The sequence below is a fragment of the Desmodus rotundus genome, chromosome 10 (assembly GCF_022682495.2).
Source record: "Desmodus rotundus isolate HL8 chromosome 10, HLdesRot8A.1, whole genome shotgun sequence".
Lineage (NCBI taxonomy): Eukaryota > Metazoa > Chordata > Mammalia > Chiroptera > Phyllostomidae > Desmodus > Desmodus rotundus.
This window is the reverse complement of record NC_071396.1, coordinates 66,333,182-66,355,625: the sequence shown is the minus strand read 5'-3', so window position 1 is coordinate 66,355,625 and position 22,444 is coordinate 66,333,182. Positions and strand designations below refer to the sequence as shown.

General features: G+C 38.5%; 1 protein-coding gene across 10 annotated transcripts in view; it reads left to right on the top strand.

The window, feature by feature from the left end:
- The window catches only part of ANKRD12 (ankyrin repeat domain 12), a 139,972-nt gene that overhangs the window by 39,773 nt on the left and 77,755 nt on the right, over positions 1 to 22,444 (top strand). For 8 of the 10 annotated variants that reach the window (XM_045187702.2, XM_024580242.3, XM_045187701.2 and 5 more), the window contains one exon: positions 3,659 to 3,794. The exons of the other annotated variants lie outside the window; for them this stretch is intronic. In XM_045187702.2, coding sequence (XP_045043637.2) covers positions 3,708 to 3,794 — 87 coding nt within the window. In that variant the 5' untranslated portion in view covers positions 3,659 to 3,707. The remainder of the gene's footprint in view (positions 1 to 3,658; positions 3,795 to 22,444) is intronic. 10 annotated transcript variants of the gene reach the window in all.

Here is a 22,444-nt window from a genome sequence, read left to right as displayed (position 1 = left end):
AGGAAATAAAAAATAAATATTCATCCAGACCGGTAGGAAGGGCGGAGATGGGCAGCCAGGGTGGAGAGGACTCCTGTTGCCGTGGCAGGACTGACACTGGCGGAGTGTGGGACGAACGGGACAGGCAGTCTGACCAGTGGCAGACCCTGCGGCCCTACATTCTCGCACAGATACACCGGACAAACAGCGGGGAACAAAGCAGACCGTTCAACCCAGGGCTTCAGTGTGGGGAAATAAAGCCTCAAACCTCTGATTGAAAACGCCCGTGGGAGTTGAAGCGGCAGCAGGAGAGACTCCCAGCCTCACAGGAGAGGTCGTTGGAGAGACCCACAGGGGCCTAGGGCATGCACAAGCCCACCCACTCGGGAACCAGCACCAGAGGGGCCCAGTTTGATTGTGGGTAGCAGAGTGAAAGACTGCAGTGAAAGACTGGAGTCCGGTGGAGAGTGGAGCAGGCGCCATTGCTCCCTCTCGGCCCCTCCCCCACGTACAGCGTCACAGCACAGTGACCAGCATTACCCCGCCCCGTGAACACCTAAGGCTCCGCCCCTTAAAGTAACAGATGTGCCAAGACAAAACAAACAAACAAAATTGCCCAAATGACAGAACACTTCAAAGCTCCAGAAAAAATACAACTAAGCAAGGAAGAGATAGCCAACCTATTGGATGCACAGTTCAAAACACTGGTTATCAAGATGCTCACAGAATTGGTTGAATCTGTTCGAAAACCAGATGAAAAAATGAAGCCTATGCTAAGAGAAACAAAGGAAAATGTACAGGGAACCAATAGTGATGTGAAGGAAACTAGGACTCAAATCAATGGTGTGGCCCAGAAGGAAGAAAGAAACATCCAACCAGAAAAGAATGAAGAAACAAGAATTCAGAAAAATGAGGAGAGGCTTAGGAACCTCCAGGACATCTTGAAACATTCCAACATCCGAAGTATAGGGGTGCAGAAGGAGAAGAGGAAGAACAAAAAATTGAAAACTTATTTGAACAAATAATGAAGGAGAACTTCCCCAGTCTGGCAAAGGAAATAGACTTCCAGGAAGTCCAGGAAGCTCAGAGAGTCCCAAAGAAGCTGGACCCAAGGAGGAACACACCAAGGCACATCCTAATTCCATTACCCAAGATGAAACAGAAGGAGAGAATCTTAGAAGCAGCAAGAGACAAGGACACAGTTACCTACAAAGGTCTTACCATAAGACTGTCAGCTGATTTCTCCAAAGAGACCTTACAGGCAAGAAGGAGCTGGCAAGAAGTATTCCAAGTCATGAAAGGCAAGGGCCTACATCCAAGATGACTCTATCCAGCAAAGCTATCATTTAGAATGGAAGGGAAGATAAAGTGCTTCTCAGATAAGGTCAAGTTAAAGAAGTTCATCATCACCAAGCCCTTATTATATGAAATGTTAAAGGGACTTATCTAAGAAAAAGAAGATCAAAAATAGGAACAGTAAAAATGACAGCAAACTCACAGTTATTAACAACCACACCTAAAACCAAAACAAAAGAAAACTAAGCAAACAACTAGAACAGGAACAGAACCATAGAGATGGAGATCACATGGAGGGTTGTCAATAGGGGATTGGGAGGGGGAGAGAGGGGGGAAAGGTACAGAGAATAAATAGCATAAACGATAGGTGGAAAATAGACAGGGGGAGGGTAAGAATAATGTAGGAAATGTAGAAGCCAAAGAACTTATAAGTATGACCCATGGACAGGAACTATAAGGGGGGAATGTGGGAGGGAGGGGATGGGCAGGATGGAGCAGAGTGAGGGAGGGGAAATGGGACAACTGTAATAGAATAATCAATAAATATATTTTTAAAAAAAGTATTTCAGTTTACCTGACGTGATGTTTATCATCCCTTTCTGTATTTGTATAATGGTTGCTCTAGTGTTTATAATAGATATAATGGACCAAGAACCTATGTACAAAATTGCTTCATATTTGTTGATTGAAGTAATATATTTGGAATCTAAATTTTGATTTTTATTATTAATGCTGAAATTGTCTAAATAAATTCACTGAAAAATAATATAAACTTTTTCTCTAACATACAGTCTGCTAATACATTATTGCCATTTATAATTTTCTCAATGTTCATGTCACTCCTTTTTTCACCAGTAACTTTGCTTGATCTACAAAGGAGGTAGTGCTTTATTGTCAGTCTCATCTAGGCTAAGGCCTATTGATATGTAGCTCAATTTTGCTTTTGAGTCATAATTTTTCTGTTTGTATGATTAGTAACTGTAAGATTTTCACAGAGCTACTAGCTTTGAGGACACTGGTATGTTTAAATGATTCTATGTATATGGTAATAGTTCAGACAGTTAAATGACCTGAAGCTAAATTCTGTCTCTTGTCTGTAGTGTCAGAAAGTTTATTTCTTTTAAGTTTCTTTCCTCCTCTATAAAAATGAGATATTTGAACTGTTTGACCTCTGGTGGTTTTTTGTGTTGGAATATACTCTAATCTGGCTATATCCAGATTAATTTAACCTAGTTTAGATAATTTACAAATTCAGCTTACTTAAGAATTCACTTTTATTTCTATTAAAAATCAAATTTTAAAGCAGCACTAGAACAATTTGAAGAACACAAAAAATTTTACTTGTATCTATGCATCCATTTATAGGAAATTATAGCATATCAGTCATTCTGCTTGTTGTGGCCCAATTCATGATCCCATTGGCCAGCAGTCCAGTTTTGAGCAATAGAACTTTCTGTGATAATAGAAATATTGTATGCCTGCATTCCATCCTATGTAGCTACTTAATTTAATTTTAATTACTTTAACTTTAAACAACCACCTGTGGCTAATAGGTCATCATACAGCAACACACGTCTAACCTCATGGCTTTCCCTTTTGTATGTAAAATCCATTCTTGGAATTTTTTCTGGCTTTCTCAAGCTTATACATAAGCATAGGCTCTAAGAGGATCCTTGCCCTGTTAAATCAGCTTGCAGAGCAGGAGACAGAAGGCTGAAAAAATTGGAAAGACAGTGATACATGAAGTGATAATTATAGTACAGCACAGGATAATAATTACTAAGTCAGTGAATAGGTTGATAAAATGAATAAATGCCTGATGATGTCTGGGATTTTGGTGAAGGAAAATCACTCTGGGGATTTTCGGTAAGAAGGGTTTAATTAATTTAAATTAATTGAAAATAGAATTAGAAGTTATGAAATTAACCTATCAAACCTATCAGGTTCTTTGTTGGACCTTCAGAAATAACTGCCAGATCAATACAGAATTACCAGAGAATTTATTCAGAGTTTCTATCTCTGCAGCCATGCTAGAATGACAAAACCTTTGCCACTGCTTTCACTCGGCTGCTTCTAACCACCCAGTAAACTAGAGATTAAATATTAGGCTATGAAGGTGGGAAGAAATATAAAAGTAGTTCTCTTTTTTTTTGTCTTCAATGACAAGATGACTGGACTTGAACAAGAGATCTCTAATTAGAAGCCCAAATTCTTCCATGAAAACTTATTTAAGGCTAAGACAGCCTCTCTGAGAAAATTATCTTAACAAGGACATAGAGAAAACCAAATCGAAGTCTTGCAAAATTACACTAAATTGCATAAATCTTAAGTAGGTTTTATTGCAGAGGTATACAAGTAACCCTTATATATCCATTCTTTACAGATCCAGGATGAGAAGACTGATAAGAAGAAGCTAGCTGAAGAGCTATAAGATGCCCAAATCTGGGTTCACAAAACCAGTTCAGAGTGAAAATTCTGACAGTGACAGCAATATGGTAGAAAAACCATTTGGAAGAAAGGTATACGATTACATTTAAGATTTGTTGTCTTTTTGGAACTGGGGAAAAGAGTTGTGCAACTATCATCACAATCCAGTTTTGACTATTGCCATCATAGCTAAAAGATGTTCATGACCATTTACAGTGAGTTCATTCCCACCCCAACTCTCAGGCAACCCTAAATCTGCTTTCAAAATCAGGAATTCCAAGTTTTCAACTTTCTTTTCAAATACTGTTTTTGCTATTCAGGATCCTTTTAATTTTCATATAATTTTAGGACCAGGTTATCAGTTTTCTGCACATAACAAAAAAGCCTGCTGGATTTTAATAGGGGTAATAGTGAATCTGTACATTGAATCTGTAGATCACTTGAATAATAAGGGCTTGGTGATGATGATCTCCTTTCACTTGACCTTATCTGAGAAGCACTTTATATTCCCTTCCATTCTAAATGATAGCTTTGCTGGATACAGTAATCTTGGATGTAGGCCCTTGCCTTTCATGACTTGGATTACTTCTTGCCAGTCCCTTCTTGCCTGTAAGGTCTCTTTGGAGAAGTCAGCTGACAGTCTTATGGGAACCCCTTAAGACTGTGTCCTTAAGACTTGTAGGTAACTGTGTCCTTTTCTCTTGCTGCTTCTAAGATTCTCTCCTCTTCTTTCATCTTGGCTAATGGAATTATGATGTGCCTTGGTGTGTTCCTCCTTGGGTCCAGCTTCTTTGGGACTCTCTGAGCTTCCTGGACTTCCTGGAAGTCTATTTCCTTTGCCAGATTGGGAAAGTTCTCCTTCATTATGTGTTCAAATAAGTTTTCAATTTTTTGTTCTTCCTCTTCTCCTTCTAGTACCCCCATAATTCGGATGTTGGAACGTTAAAGATGTCCTGGAGGTTCCTAAGCCTCCTCATTTTTCCGAATTCTTGTTTCTTCATTATGTTCTGGTTGAATGTTTATTTCTTCCTTCTGCTCCAAACCATTGATTTGATACCCATTTTCCTTTCCATCATTATTGTTTCCCTGTACATTTTCCTTTATTTCACTTAGCATTTTCTTCATTTTGTCCTCTAATTTGCACCATATTCATATTCAACCAATTCTGTGAGCATCCTGATTACCAGTGTTTTGAACTCTGCATCTGATAGGCTGGCTATCTCTCCATTGCTTAGTTGTATTTTTTCTGGAGATTTGATCTGTTTTTTCATTTGGGCTTTTTTTTTGTTTTTGTTTTTGTTTTTTTTGTTCTTGGCAGCCTATGAAGCAGTAAGGGGTAGAGCCTTAGGTGTTCACCAGGGTGGGACAATGCACGTGGCTGTGTTGTGACACTGTATGTGGGGGAGGTATCTGAGGTAGAACAGTGCGGCTGGCTCCACTCTGCTGGCTTTCTGTCATTTCCCCTGCTATCCACAATCAAATTGGGCCCTTCCGGTGCTGCTTCCTGGGTGGGTGGGTTTGCATACATTCTAGGACGCTGTGAGTTTCTCCAACAAATCTGCTGTGAGGCTGGGAGTTTCTCCCACTGCTTCTTCAATCCCCACAGGTGTTTTCACTTAGAGGCTTAAAGGCTTTATTTCCCAGAACTGGAACCCTGGGTTGCCAGGTCTGTCTTGCCTCCCCAGTTGTTCCTCCCAGTTTATCTGCATATGAATGTGGGACCATCCAGCCTGCAGGCCGCTGCCTAACCACGTCTGCCAGCCACCTCCTTGCCTGCCCCCATCCTCCAGCTGCTGCCTTGCCCAGAGTCCTCTCTGCCTGGCTGCCTGTCTCCGCCCCTCTTACTGGTCTGGATGTATGTTTCTTCTTTATCTCCTTGGTTGTCAGACTTCCATACAGTTGATTGTCTGTCAGTTCTAGTTGTTGTTTGTTTTTAAATTTGTTATTTTCCTCCTTCTGGATGTGCAAGGAGGCACAGTGTGTCTACTGACACCTCCATCATTGCCAGAAGTCAAAATATCCTTTATTGATTCCTTAGAATTTTCTACATATGGGAGGATATCATCTTCAGATAAGATCATTTTACTTCTTTTCAAGTATGGATACTTATATATTTTTTTTCTTGCTGATTGCACTGTCAATCTCTACCTTTTGATTGTAGTGTTTAATCTACTCACATTTAATGTAATTATTCCTAAGGTTGGATTTATGTCTGCTCTTTTGTTCTTTGTTTTTGGTTCATTTCTTTTTGTTCCTTAATTATGCTACCTTTTAAAAAATATTTTCCAGAGTACTATTTAAATTTCTGTGATGTTTCTAAAAGAATGCTACTTGAATTATATTCTTAAAATGTTCATCTAAGGGTTATAGTATACTTCCTTTTACTATAGGTTAATATTGATGTAATTCCAGTAAAAATAGCAACTTTGCTCCAATATAGCTCCATTTCCTTTCCTATATAATAGAGATCACATCTACATTTGTTAATTAATGTAACAATAGAATGTTATAAGCATTGTTTTATACAATCTTTTAAAGAAATAAGAGAAGAAAAGAAAAATATTTTTGTGAATTTCTCTGTTATTACTTACAAACCACTTTGGGCACTCTTAATTTCTTCTTCTAGATTGAAGTTATTGTCTGGTGTCATTTTCTTAGAGTCATGAGAATTTTCCTTAGTATTTACTCTAAGACAGATCTTCATCCATGATTTCTCTCAGTCTTCATTTCTCTCAGTCTAGGAATATCTTGACTTTGCCATTTTTTAAAAAATAACTATTGAACTCTAATTCACATAGCATACAACTTACTCAAAATGTAGAATTCATTAGTTCTTAGTTTATTTATAGAGTTGTTCAGTCATCACTGCTATCAATTTCAGAATATTTTCACCTGAAAAACACTGTGTACCCATTAGCAGTCACTCCTCATTCTGTATCGAAATTTTACAGCTCTGGGCAGCCACCAATCTACTTTTTCTATACATAGACTTGCCTCTCTTCTGGATATTTCATATAAATGAAGTTATGTAATAGGTGGTCTTTTGTGACTATTTGCCTTTATTTTAAAGGATAGTTTTGTTAGATACTAGAATTCTTAGTTGACATTTTTCTTTTATTAGATTGAATATAATTCCACTTCATTTGCTTTTAACTGTTTCTGATGAGAAGTTGACTATTAATTACATTGTGCCCTTGTCCTAAAATATTTTATTTTTATTACTGCTCTCTTTTGTCTTTAAACAGTTGACTGTGATGTGTTTGGGATTCCTTATTTTATGTGAGATTTGTTGAGCTTCCTGAATTTATCCTTTAATGATTTTTTTCCATGTAATTTGGGATGTTTAATTTATTTATTTATTTTGGGGGGGGCACCTCACATCTGCTGTTGAACATATCTAATGTATTTTCAGTTGCTATTTTCAAATCCAGTGTTTTCATTTGGCTCTTTTTGTAATTTTTTTAAAGTGATATTCTCTATTTGATGTCATCGTTGCCATATTTAATTCATTAAAAATTATTTTCTTTCTTTCTAGTCTAGCCCAATCTAATATCTGGGCTCAGAGAAGTTTCTGTTGAATATATATTTCTTGCTTTTTTGTATGTCTCAATTTTTATTGAAAACTGGTCAATTTAGGTCATATATTGTAGCAGCTATGTTAATTCTCATTAGTTCCCACCTGAAAGTTGTCATTGTTGATCGGGTTTTTTGTTTTGATTTGCTTTTAGTAAAATGTCAGGAGTATACTAATGGTATTTGTCGTGACACAGATGTCCATTTTTATGTCTATCTTTTTTGGTCTTCCTTCCTTGGGGTTGTCCCTGTGTCTGTATAGATAAGAAAGCAGCTATTGATAGGTCAGAGGTTGTAATTAACAAACATCTTATGAGCCAATACGGCTTTCTTTCACCTTCCTTTTTATTATAATTTATTTTTTAGTTTTCAATTACAGTTACCATAAAATATTATATTAGTTTAAGGTGTACACACTTGTGATTAGACATATAACTTAACTGAATGATCATCCTGATAAATCTTGTACCCATCTGACATCATAGATACTTATTGTATTTTGCCGTGTATAATGCACTCCCACGTAAAATGCACCCATGTATTTGGCCCAAAGTTTCAGGAAAAAATCTTTCATTTTAATTTTTTAATTCTTTATTCATTTATAGATACTTTTTTGTATTATAAAGGTATTTTAGCATTTATTTTTGAACATACGGATATCGTTATTGCTTTCTAGAGTTACACTTTTAACATATAAGCATAAATAAAAGAACTAAAAACATTTATATAGATATGGAATTAGTACTAGGCATGTATAATGTGCATCCTTATTTTTCCCTCAAATATTTGGGCAAAAGTGCACATTATACACAGCAAAACAGGGTATTAGAATATTGTTACATATATTCCTTGTTCTGTACTTTACATACCTCTGTCTATTCTGTAACAACTAATTTGTACTTCTTAAATCCTTAATCTTTTTTACCCACCACTGCAAACTCCCTTCCATCTAGCAACTGTCAAAACATACTCTGTATCTGAGTTTGTTTCTGTACTGCTTGTTTGGTAATTTTCTTTTTTAGTTTCAGTTATTGATAGATATATATGAACTGCCATTTTACTGTTCATATATTTTGTCTTTTTTTTTCTTCTCCTTAAGCATAATACTGGTTTGGTGGTGATAAACTGCTTTAGCTTTTTCTTGTCTGGAGAGCCATTTGTACATGTAAGTCCTTTAATTCTAAATACCTTTGCTGGGTAGAGTAACGTTGGTTGGAGGCCCTTGCTTTGCATCACTTTGAATATTTCTTGCCAGTCCCTTCTGGTAAGACTGCCTGGTAAGCTACAGTCTTATGGGAGCTCCTTTGTAGGTAAGAGGTCGTAAGAGGTAACTGCTTTTCCTGCTTTGAAGATTCTCTGTCTTAAGCCATTGACGTTTTAATTATGATGTGTCTTGGTGTGGGACTCTTTGGGTTCATCTTGTTTGGGACTCAGTCTCTGCGCGCTTCCCTGACTTGCATGTCATTTCCTTCACCGTGTTAGGGAAGGTTTCCATCATTATTTTTTCAGATATGTTTTTAATTTTTTACGCTCTCTCTTCTCCTTCTGGTACTCTATGATGCGAATATTAGTATGCTTAAAGTTGTCCCAGAGACTCCTTACACTATCCTCAAATTTTTTTGGATTCTTTTTTTTTTTTTCCCCCTGTTCTGATTGGGTGTTTTTTTGTTTCCTTATATTCAAAGTCACTGATTTGATTCTCTGTTTCAGCTACTCTTTGATTCTCTGTAAATTATTCTTCATTTCAGTTAGTGTATCCTTCATTTCTGACAGGTTTTTTTTTTAAGGTTTCCATGTCTTCGTTTATGTTGTTGAAGGTCTTACTAAGTTTATCTACTCTTCCCTTAAGTTTATTGAGCATTTTTATTACCAGTGTTTGAACTCTGCATCTAGTAGATTGCCATCTCCATTATGTTTAGTTCTTTTTCTGGATGTTTGTTCTGTTTTTTCATTTGGCACATTTTCTTTGTCTCCTCATTTTGGTAGCCTCCCAGTTTTGTTTCTGTGTATAAGCTAGAGCTACTGAGTCTCCCAGACTTGGTAGAGTAGCCTAATGTAGTAGCTGACTTGTAGGGTCCAGTGGCACAGCCTTTCCATTCACCCATACTGGGCACTTTAGGTGTGCTTCCCCTCCTGTGTGGGCTTTGTACACCGTCCTGTTGTAGTTGAGCTTTTATTCCTATTAGCACATCAGTGGGAGTGATGTGCCCAGTATTTTGGGATGCGAGGACTGACTTCAACCACTGAGGAGGATCAGCTGCACAGGGGCCAATCCTACAAAATAAAATTTAGTTTAGTGGGGCTCTGATGCCACCTGAGTTTACCTCTTGATAGTGTCTTTTGTGGAGGTTGTTGGGTGGTGCTTCATTGTGCTCTGAAGCTGTTCACTGGATTAGCTGGTGCTGGGACCTTCTGGAGGTGCAGGTCAAGGTCAGCCACTACTTGTATGTGTTCTGCCCCAGTCTACTCAGTATGAGCTACAAAGTGATCTGCTGATGGCTGCTACTTGTGTAGGGCTTGGAAGAGCCCTTGAGAGGCCAGGCTGCAAACAAAGGCTGGCTGCTGCTAGTGCCAGGGCTGGGGTCACTTAGCAATAGATACTAGGCTCCACAAGGCCAGATGCTGCTTGTTTGAGAGATCTGGGGAAAGTTGGAAGCATGAGCCAAGATAGACAGGCCATTTGTATGGAACAGCTTGGGTGGGCCTGCAAGTTGGGTGGGGTAGGGTCTCAGGTAATTACTATGGTGGGCCAGTCCAGTGGCAACTCAGATATGGTGCCCACCTGCCAGCTCAGTGTGGGGAGTCTCAGAACTCTGCTAGCTCTTTTGTCTGGGAGAAAACTGCCCCTCCAGCACTTGCCCCGATGCCAGACAATTCAGTTTCTCCCCATATTTCTCTGGTGTCTTCTGCCCCATTGCTGGAGTTCAGAGGGGGTGAGTCCAAGTATGTCCGTGCATGGGTCCTTTAAGAGGAACTGCCTGGGACTCTAGGAGCACTTCATCTCACTGACCCACAATCCCTGCTGATTTTTACAGCCAGAAGTTACTCTTTCTGGCACTGGAACTCTGGATGGAGATCCTGATGTGATCTGGGAGCCCTCGTTGGGGGACCTCTGCAGTGAAGAGACCCCTTTTGATTTTTATTGCTCATAGGCTCTGCCCTTCCTGCCAATCTGGATGTGGCTTTTTTTATATCCTTAGTCGGAGGACTTTTGTTCAGCTAGATTTCAGGCAGTTCTGAATGATGGTTATTCTGTAGTTTAATTGTAATTTTAATGTTGTGGGAGGACACGAGTACCACACGTCCTACACTGTTATCTGAACAAGGGACTTTCTTTTACCTCTGTTGAGTGGCTTGTATGTGTGTTGAGGAGTACATTTAATGTTCAGGCATTTTTCACATCTGTCCTGGCATATTCTTTCTCTTCAACTCACCTTGATCCTGCCTTTGCTTATGTATAGCCTCCCCCAGATCTTATCTTTGTGTGTGTGTGTCTAGCTTCCTAGTCAACCAAGGATGTTTAGATCTCTCCTAGGCATGCATGCAGCCTCCCAGTTAGTGAGGGATATATAGAGAACCTATCACTTTTTAACTCTTTTCTGCACATTTACATAGCTTCCCTGTCGGCCAGGCATATGTGGCACTATTATTAGCGCCCCATACATCTCCCATTTCTGCTATCTTCCTGTTAAATTTCTGGTTCATCCACCACCCTGCAAAGGGGCCATAACCTTAGTGTACTAGATCTATGTTTTTAACCCCCTCCATTTCTTTTCTAGCCTTTTTTGCTATCTTTATCAACTGTATAGTTGGGTTGGGGTTTTTGGCCCTCCATACCAATTCAAGGCAGCACTTTGGCAGCAAAGATGTTGGTTTTCATCACCACACCCACCCTGGTATATCACTTCATGTAAACCGAGCACTGGCCAGGGAATAACGGTCACCCCACACAGAATGCCAGAGATACTCACTGTTCTTATATGTAGTTCATTAGTTTTTCTTGAAGAAAATGCTTCTGAATTTGTTTACTTTGTTCATTTTCTAGAGTCTTAAAATGGATGTTTTGACCATTTTGTCCAGATTTATAGTTGTTTCAAGGGGAGATAAATTGCCAGTATCTTCATTTGACCATAAAAGTTTCTCCAAATATATTTTAATGTGACAAATCTTAAGGAGAGTGATTTCATTAATCCAATTGATTAAATCCAATTTATTTTATTTTATCCAACAAACCTTACATGGGATTCCTGTTGTGTCATGTGCCTCTCCTATAACCCTTGAAATAAAACAAGGACTGATTAGGGAGGGCATGGTCTAAACTATATGAAGACTCTTAACTGATTACCAGTCTCTCTGAAATGTTTTGTTCTCTGGGCCCCTTGATTCTCTTCAATATAATTGAGGATCCCAAAGAGCTTTTTTGTGTGTGGGTATATCCGTTGATGTTTATAGTATTAGAAATTTAAACTGAAACAATTTTAAATATTTATTTTTGTTTTAAAAATAGTAAAGCTGTTACATATTAACACACAATATATTTTTCTGAAAACAACTGTACACAGGCATACCTGAGAGCTGCTACTTTGGGTTCGTCCAGACCACTACAGTGAAACAAATTTCACATAAAGCAAGTCACTCAGATTTTTTTGTTATCCCAATGTATTTAAAAGTTATGTTTACACTGTGCTATAGTCTGTTTACTGTGCCATAGCATTATATCCAAAAAACAACAATAATGTACATACCTTAATTAAAAACTACTTTACTGCTAAAAAATGCTGACCATTATCAGAACCTTCAGTGAGTCATGTTCTTTTTGCTGGTGGAGGGTTTGCCTCTAGGTTGATGAAAAAACTGTATCTGCAAAGTGCAATAAAATGAGGTATGCCTGGCCCTGACCAGTGCGGCCCATTTAGTTAGGCATCATCCCACAAAGTGAAAGGTCGTTGTTTTGATTCCTGGTCACATGCAACCCAAGGCACATGCCTGGGTTGTGGGTTTGTTTGCCAGTTGGGGTGCATATATGAGAGGCAACCAATCAATGTTCCTCTCCCTCCTTTTCCCCTTTCTTTAAAAATAAATAAATAAAATCTTTTTTTAAAAATGAGGTGTGCCTGTATTCCAAGACAGAAAATATTAGTGAGAAAAGTGTCATTGGTTTTTCAAAAATCTTTTAATGTCTGGCTTCACAGAAGATAGCCAGATTCTCATCCGGTTCTGTATTTAGTATGTTTGGCAATCACTTGTCATGCAGTCTCTAGAAACCTCAAGTATACATTCTTGAGAGAATGGGAGAAAAAGATACATCTTAGGTTTATTGTCAGCATGTTTCTGACCTCAAATGATTTCAGGAACCATACTTTGAGAATTTATGTACTGTTATAAGGAACATACTAATGAAAGTATTTGCTACCATACCTAGTTAACTAGTTATTAATAAAGAGAGCAAAGGGAATAGACACTGAGTTGAGTAAACTGGGGCGCATAAGCTTGATTGCTTAGCCAGGAAACTATAGCATTTATAGACTCATTCATACACTCCAAGGGACTGCCACCTACCTCAGAGCACAGGAAATCTCCCCAGGAGCACTGTAAGCCCTCTCCACTACTGGATTATTGGTGTGTGCAGGGAAAGGTGCTTGACCATAGAGGCCTATGGGTTTAATGGAGGGGTAGACTTATTCCATGGAAGCATGGAAAGTTGATTGGTTATTTTGAACAAAGAGCTCCTGAATAAAACCCAGGGGGAACCAAGAGCTCTCTTTCTTACTCATGACCCACACTCACCCCATGCACTTGGATGTTCTCTCTCCATAGCCATGTGGCCTTAGTAGCTACGTGATCAGTGGCTGTGTAGACACATACAGGCTCAGGCAGGAGCCTGAATATCTCAGTACAGCAGTGATTGTAGCCTGGAACACAAGCTAAACTAGCTGGGTGTTACACTTGACTAAGCTTTAATATGAAACTAACTCTGTACATCAGCCTTTGTTTTCACCTTGCTGAAGACACAATCAGACTTTTTCCATGGGGGACAGAGGTAGATGAGACGTGGGAAACCAAGAGGCAGATTTCTACTCGAATAAACTTTGCCACGTTCCAATCTCCCTTGTGTGTGTCCTTACAATGCTTCATGATCCCATGGAAGAGCCTGATTTCTACCAACAACATATTGAGTGTACAGAGGTGGGACAAAAAGGAGAGAAGCAATCAATTCTAGGAGGTTCAGGGATAGTCTTACAGTGGAAAATATGTTTAATCTGGATTCTGAAGGATGAAAAAGTATGTGACCAGCAAGAAAGTGGGATCAAAGGATAGTCCATGGAGAATATATAAAAAAGACATGAATCTATACAGTAATGCATATAAAGATTGGATGTAAGCACTTTATACAGGATGGAGGATAGGAGATGAGCATTAGACAGGGGCCAGTTAATTAAGGTCTTGTGTGTCTTGCTAAGGATCTTGGAATTGATCCTCTAGGCAGTGAGTCAGAAGGGAAGGACCATAGTAGAGACCAGCTGGCGTGTTAAAAAAAAATACAAGCAAAAGGCAGTGTGGGTGTGGAGAGAAGCTGGCAGATCTAAAATACATTGAATGAGTAAAACTTACTTGTGATGTAGAAAATGTTTGGTTCCACTCTGAGGTTGATTGGACTATTATTTCCAGAAAGGGAATTCAGGAAAGGAACCAGTTGTTTTGAGAAGAGTATTTAGTTTGTGCTTGTTGCAGTGAGTTGGCCATCAGAACATCCAGGTAGAAGTGTTAGTCGGCATTGAGAGATGAGTCTGGTATTGAAAACTAGAGTGAAATAAGCATGTGAGGATTTATGAAAGAGTAACCTATAGGGATGGAGAGGTCACCCAAAGGGTGGGGCAAGAATGGAGGAGGGTATAATCTGAAAAATTCAAATATTTTAGGAGTCAAGAGATAGGGAGTTGAGGATGGCAGAGAAAGAACCAGGGGAGCTTACACAGAGAAGAGTGCCAGAGGGAATCTGTAAGCCTAGAGCCACAGAGATTAATAGGAAAGTTAAGGCTATTGAAGGCCATCATCAGTTGAGACAGCTTAAAATGGCATTGGTAAGAGTAACCTCAGTAGAGTTGTGGAGACGGAACACAGTATTAGATTTGAGGGGGGAAAAACTTATTTCTAAATGTTTTAATATAGTGAAGTTTGCATCTGTGAAATTATACCTGGGCTGCTTGATGATACTTTTGGGGTTTAAATTTATAAGGCTAAACTTGTTGAAGCTTTTATTCTTGGTAGGTACTATGTATATGTCTTTTTTTTTTTAAGATTTTATTTATTTATTTTTAGAAAGGGGAAGGGAAGCAGAAAGAGGGGGAGTGAAATGTCAGTGTGTGGTTGCCTCTAGTGCACCCTGTGCTGGGTACATGGCCTGCAACCTAGGCATGTGCCCTGACTGGGAATCAAACCAAAGATACTTTGGTTCACAGGCCCGTGCTCAATCCACTGAGCTACACCAGCCAGGGCTGTATATATCTTTTGAAAGCTGTTACTTTATATACAGTAGTGCCCTGCTTATTGCTGGCATAAAAGTGATTTCTTAAAAGTCTGGTGACAAGAACAAAAAGCACTTTTCACTAACATATGTCTATTAAAAACATGGTATAGGTAAGTTAAGAAAACTTATTAATCACTAGACTCATAAAATGAATAGGAAGAATAGAAACTATTAGATTCCTCATTTGTTAGTTAGCCTTTGCCTTACATAGAGGGATTTATTTAACTGGTCTGTCTCAGCCTGTTTAATGATTCAGTATTTTTCAAGATCAGTGTTTCTTTGGATAAGGGTCACAGCTCTCTTGAGGCAGTAGGCATGGTGCATACTGCCATGTTTTGGGATTTTTCAAGCAGCTTGAAATTTTCTTCCGTTTGAAATAGATATTTGACTTCTTATTTGGACCTTAAAAGAGGAAGGGCCATAATTTCAATTCTAAATTTCCTGCATGTAGACTATGTTATTGCTGCTTCTTACGAAATGAAGTTAGAGGAGAGTTTAGGAGAGAAGAAGGTATGACCATATTATTCACCTGTGCATTTACAAAACTTGAATAGCTTACAAAACTATTCTCATGATTGTCTTTTTTTAGTGAGTAATTGGCCTTGAAGCCAGCCTTTAGCTTCTGCTGTGTTTTTCCTACCATAAACTTTTTAGAAATGAATATGTAATTGTTCTGTTATGTAAAAGAGACTTATTTACAGTTAATATGGTACAGATTTGCTGTTACGAGATCCTAAATTAACAAAATAACCTGAACCAAATTTAATTTTTAAATGCATTTAAATAGAGCATAATTTTAAATAATATTCACATTCTATAGCAATATACTTTTTATGTAAAATGCTTTCATTACGTCATTGTATATTTTAGTACTTAGATGTTCATCAAAAATATCTACTCACAAGAAAAAGAAAAAATTCAGTAAATTTTCAAAAAATTTTACAATTCTTCAAGTATTTTACCCTTTTGCTGCTAATCTGTGGGATTTTTCCCCCATTGATTTTCCTTTAGAAATTTTTCCACTGCAGTTTTTTAGCAATAAATTAGTATTTACAATTTGCCAAATGAAATCTTTCATAAAACCTATGGTAATTTTTAAAACCTGGTTACATTCATAAAGTGAGAGAGTCTGTGTCAATCATTTAACCTTGAAAGTAGCTCTGTTCTTCATTATCTCCTATCCAAGTGATAATTGGGACATTTTTTATTCTTCACATATAATACACGTTCATTGTAAAAAATTAGAAAATACATGTAAGAATAATGAAAATAGAAATTGCCTTGTCAAAAACCATGAAGGATCTGAGATTTTACTTTACCCTACTTGCAGTCTAATCAATTTGATGGATTCTGGCAGAAGACCTGAGACTCCTAGAACAGATATAAAGGCAGGTTTATTTCTCATAGCAATAGCAATATATAAACATTTGTGCTTGTTCCCTGAGCTCCATTATTCATAAATGGAGGCAAAGAGGGCCAGGTGACAACTACATATACAATGGGTTGTGTTATAGGAGAGGAACACCAAATCTTTTACAGTGGGCAGTAAATCTACCTGACCTTTTCCCCTAAGGGAAAAATTATTTATTTTACTGAATAGTAAACAGATCTTCCCTTTGTTCCAGAAAGAGTCATTGTATCTTCCAAGGCTATACTCTATACAGATATCCTTGAAAAGATAGTCCAGAACAAAGGGAATTAGTGCCTCTATTTGCAAGATGTTCAGAAATGGCAAGAGAGCCATGGAGAATTGTCCCCCAACATACCTGAAATGTCATTACTCCCAGTTAATCATTAACATTTGGGTTTACATTCTTGAATAGTTTTCTATTTACATGTACATATTTTTTCTAGGTAAATTTTTACCTCTTTCTCACTGAGTTGGTAAAGGCTACTAGTATGTTGTATAAAAGGAGTGGTGATAAAAGGTCATTCTGGTGTTGCCATTCATTACTGTGTATAAATGGTGTTGTAGGTTACTTAAAAAATAATACTAGCCCTGACTGCTTTGACACCGTGGGTTGGGTGTTGTCCCACAAACCCAAAGGTCGCCTGTTCAGGGCACATTCCTGGGCTGTGGGCCAGGCCTCCGACTGGGCATGTGAGAGGCAATCGATCAGTGTTTCTCTTGCATATCAATGTTTCTCTCTCCTCTCCCTCCCTTCCCTTCTCTCTAAAAATAAATAAATAAAATCTTTAAAAAAATAACCCTAAATGAAAAAAGACAAAATATGGAAGAAGAATGTGCCACTGAGTCTCTCGGTAATGTAGAAATTTCAAGACAATCAGAAATAACTATTTTGGTAAAGTTTTTTTCCACAGATGGGAAAATAACTTTTAAAGTATGAAGAATTTCACAAAACCCATAGTTTAAGTAACACTTCCAAAAACAGTTTTACAGAGAACAGGACAGGTTGGTGACAGTTATGAATATTATAATATTAATCACCATATTACACAGCAGAGCATGATCAGTATATTCTTGTGAATATTTTCCATTTAACATGTTACCAAATTGATTTCTTTTAACTTGTTGTCTGACATTGAACAGTATTTTTACTGCAAGGGAGAAGGGGTATCTTATTTTTCTCAGGTTCTTTTATTCGTAACAAAGATTCATATTTCTAAGGCAAATCTCTAGAATTTTGTTAATATTAATCATGCCTTTTTACTTCCGATGTTTTGCCATCTGGGGCCTTACTGATTCTGGGGAGACTGCCCCTCCCAGGGCTAGTCAACCTAGAGGTAGTAAACAACTCATTTGTGATCATATGTAAACCAGCCAATCCAGACTCCATCCCCAATCGCCAACTTGATTCAGTTCTCACACTGTGGGCCACTCTCCCCCTGCCCTAATTATTACCCCAGAGCCAGGTACCAGATAACTAGAAAAAATTGTATGGTTCCTTCATAGCCTGCTGTAACTACAATAAGAGCTTTTGTCCACATTTCCCTCCTCTCCTTTTGCCTCCTGATCCACCTTGGTGCTTCCCCATGTGACCCTGCATAATATGACATATGCTCTCTTTGGGAACTGTGAGGAACAAACTGTCTCACAGTGGCAGTGGTCTCCTGATCTGTGGCCTTATCACACCTGAGTAATAAACATACATTTTTATAGCAACCTTATGAACAAATTGCATGTCTGTGAAGCTCCATTTCTTTGGCAGAAGTAAAAAAACAAAAAAGGTTAAGAGGATTTTACTTTATAACTGGAAGTAAATAGTATGAGGCTTTTATTCTTCAGTGATCTTTACTAGTTAAGATATAAGGGAGTCACATTCTCATAATTTGCTTATAGATTTACCAAGAATTAATGTAGTGTATTCAGATGATAATGTCACCTGTTAAGGTCATCGTAGGCTTTTCTTTACTATTTTGATACAATGAATTGTAAGATTTTCTAATAGTGAACTACTCTTACATTCTTTGGATGAATTCTGCTTGACCATGATATATCTTTCTAAGAGTAAACTTGATTTCACACTTTATTTAGGACAGTTAATGTTTGCATTTATTTCATAATCAATTTAGTGTATAAATTCTATTTGGGAATCTCACGTATGAGTTTTATTCGAGACTTAAAAAATGGATTGGGTAGCTTCTTTTATGCTGTAGTGTTGTTTACATGAAATGGAAAATATCTTCCTTGAATATTTCTTTTATAAACTAATTTTTACAAATACATGTTTTCTTTAAAAAACTCATTTTTTCAGACCTTAAATTTTAGTGGTATAAAAATGAATACAGTACTTTGCATATCTGGAATTGTATTTAGGACCCAATCCCAGTTTTTATTTTTCTCTCATTTTTATGATTGGACTCACTAAAAGTTTTATTGTTGCTCTTTTTTAAAAAAAATATATTTATTGATTATGCCCTTACAGTTGTCCCATTTCCCCTCCCTCACTCCACTCCATACTGCCCACCCCCTCCCTCCCACATTCCCCCGCTATAGTTCATGTCCATGGGTCATACTTATAAGTTCTTTGGCTTCTACATTTCCTACACTATTCTTACCCTCCCCCTGTCTATTTTCCACCTATCGTCTATGCTACTTATTCTCTGTACCTTTCCCCCCCTCTCCCCCTCCCTCTCCCCTATTGACAACCCTCTACGTGATCTCCATCTCTATGGTTCTGTTCCTGTTCTAGTTGTTTGCCTAGTTTGCTCTTGTTTTTGTTTTATGTGTGGTCGTTAATAACTGTGAGTTTGCTGTCATTTTTACTGTTCCTATTTTTGATCTTCTTTTTCTTAGGTAAGTCCCTTTAACATTTCATATAATAAGGGCTTGGTGATGATGAACTCCTTTAACTTGACCTTATCTGAGAAGCACTTTATCTTCCCTTCCATTCTAAATGATAGCTTTGCTGGATAGAGTCATCTTGGATCTAGGCCCTTGCCTTTCATGACTTGGAATACTTCTTGCCAGCCCCTTCTTGCCTATAAGGTCTCTTTGGAGAAATCAGCTGACAGTCTTATGGGAAGACCTTTGTAGGTAACTGTCTCCTTTTCTCTTTCTGCTTCTAAGATTCTCTCCTTCTCTTTCATCTTGGCTAATGGAATTATGTGCCTTGGTGTGTTCCTCCTTGGGTCTAGCTTCTTTGGGACTCTCTGAGCTTCCTGAACTTCCTGGAAGTCTATTTCCTTTGCCAGACTGGGGAAGTTCTCCTTCATTATTTGTTCAAATAAGTTTTCAACTTTTTGTTCTTCCTCTTCTCCTTCTGGCACCCCTATAATTCGGATGTTGGAACGTTTCAAGATGTCCTGGAGGTTCCTAAGCCTCTCCTCATTTTTCCGAATTCTTGTTTCTTCATTATGTTCTGGTTGAATGTTTATTTCTTCCTTCTGCTCCAAACCATTGGTTTGATACTCAGCTAATATTCTTTGATTTTCGGTGGGGGGGGGGGGGGGGTATTGCTATTTTTATTTTCTTTTTAAATTAATCATTGCTATTATAGTTGTACCAATTCTTCCCTTTGCCCCCTTCACCCAGCACCCCACACTTTCTCCAGTGATTTCCCCCTCCTTTGTTATGTTTGTGGCTCATACACATAAGTTCTTTGGTAACTCCATTTCCTATACTTGATCTTAACATCCCCCTGCCTATTCTGTAACTACCAATTTCTACTTCTTAATCCCGTCACCATTTCACCTATTCCTCCAGACCTCCTCCCCACTGGCCACCATCCTAATGTTCTCCGTATCTGTGATTCTTTTCTGCTTGTTTGCTTACTTTGTTTTTAGATTTAACTGTTCATAGTTATTTATTTATTGCCATTTTTAAATATACTTTATTGATTATGCTATTACAGTTGTCCCATTTTCCCCCCTTTATTCTCCGCCGCCCTGCACACCCCCCCCACCCACATTCCCCCCCTTTAGTTCATGTCCATGTGTCGTACATATAAGTTCTTCGGCTTCTACATTTCATATACTATTCTTAACCTCCCTGTCTATTTTCTACCTACCATTTATGCTACTTATTCTCTGTACCTTTTCCCCCTCTCTCCCCCTCCTACGCGCCCCCCCCCCCCCACCGGTAACCATCCATGTGACCTCCATTTCTATGAACCTGTTCCTGTTCTAGTTGTTACGTAGTTAGTTTTTTGTTTTTGTTTTAAGGTCCACTTGTTAATAACTATGAGTTTGTTGTCATTTTACTTTTCTTATTTTTTATCTTCTTTTTCTTAGATAAGTCCCTGTAACATTTCATATAAGGGCTAGGTAATGATGAACTCCTTTAACTTGACCTTATCTGAGAAGCACTTTATCTTCACTTCCATTCTAAATGATAGCTTTGCTGGATAGAGTAATCTTGGATGTAGGTCCTTGCCTTTCATGACTTGGAATACTTCTTTCCAGTCCCTTCTTGCCTGCAAGGTTTCTTTTGAGAAATAAGCTGATAGTCTAATGGGAACTCCCTTGTAGGTAACTGTCTCCTTTTCTCTGGCTGCTTCTATGATTCTCTCTTTATCTTTAATCTTGAGTAACTTGATGATGTGCCTTGGTGTGTGCTTCCTTGGGTCCAACTTCTTTGGGACTCTTTGAGCTTCCTGGACTTCCTGAAGTCTATGTCCTTTGTCAGGTTGGGGAAGTTCTCCTTCATTATGTTTTCAAATAAGTTTTCCATTTGTTTCTCTTCTTCTTCTTCTCCTTCTAGCACCCCTGTGGTTCAGATGTTGGAACGTTTAAAGATGTCCTGGAGGTTCCTAAGCCAAGCTTCTCCTCATTTTTTTGAATTCTTGTTTCTTCATTCTGTTCTGGTTGTTTATTTATTCCTTCTGGTCCAAACCATTGATTTGAGTCCCAGTGTCCTTCCCATCGTTGTTGGTTCCCTGTACATTTTCCTTTATTTCATTTTTCATAGCCTTCACTTTTTCCTCTATTTTGTACCATACTCAACTATTTCTGTGAGCATCGTGATTAGTGTTTTGACCTCTGCATCTGATAGGCTGGCTATCTCTTCATTGCTTAGTTGTATTTTTTCTGGAGCTTTGATCTGTTCTTTCATTTGGGCCATGTTTTTTCTCTTGGTATGCCTGTTACGTGTGAGGGGTGGAGCCTTAGGTGTTCACCAGGGCAGGGCAAACCACGTGGCTGTGTTGTGATAGAGTATGTGAGGGAGGGGTCTGAGAGGGAACAGTGCTGCTTTCTCTGCTCTCTGCTGTCTGCCAGTTTTCAGTCATTTCCCCTGCTACCCACAATCAAATTGGGCCCTTCTGGTGCTGCTTCCTGGGTGGGTGGGTTTCTGTACATTCTGTGGGTCTCTGCAACAAACTCTCCTGTGAGGCTGGGAGTTTCTCCCACTGCTGCCTCAACCCCCACAGGTGTTTTCACTCAGAAGCTTTGAGGCTTTATTTCTCCATACTGGAACCCTGGGTTGTGCATTCTATCTCACTCCCCAGTTGTTCCTCCCAGTTTATGTGCATGTGCATGTGGGACCACCCACTTTGCAAGCCACCACCTCGCCAGGTCCGCCAGCTGAGGCTTGCCTGCCCCAGTCCTCCAGCTGCTGCCCCATCTAGAGTCCTCTCTGACCAGCTGCCCATCTCAGCCCCTCCTGCTGTTCTGGATGAATGTTTCTTTTTTAACTCCTTGGTTGTCGGACTTCCATACAGTTCGATTTTTCTGTCAGTTCTAGTTGTTTTTTGTTTTTAAAGCTGTTGTTGTCCTTCTTTTGGTTGTGTGAGGAAGCACAGTGTGTGTCTACCTATGCCTCCATCTTGGCCAGAAGTCCTCTTTATTGCCATTTTAAAGGTCATAGTTTTAATTATCTTTTTCTTAAATAATTCCTTTTAATATTTCATATAATAATGGTTTGGTGATGATGAACTCCTTTAGCTTTACCTTGTCTGGAAGCACTTTATCTACTTTTCGATTCTAAATGATAGTTTTGCTGGATAGAGTAATCTAGATTGTAACATTGAATACTTCATGCTAATCCCTTCTAGCCTGCAAAATTTCTTCTGAGAAATTAGCTGACAGTCCTGTGGGAACCCCCCTGTAGGTCACTAACTGTTTTTTTCTTGCTGCTTTTAAGATTCTCTCTTTATCTTTAACATTTGGCCTTTTAATTATGATGCATCTTGGTGTGGTCCTCTTTGAATTCATCTTATTTGGGACTCTCTGTGCTCTCTG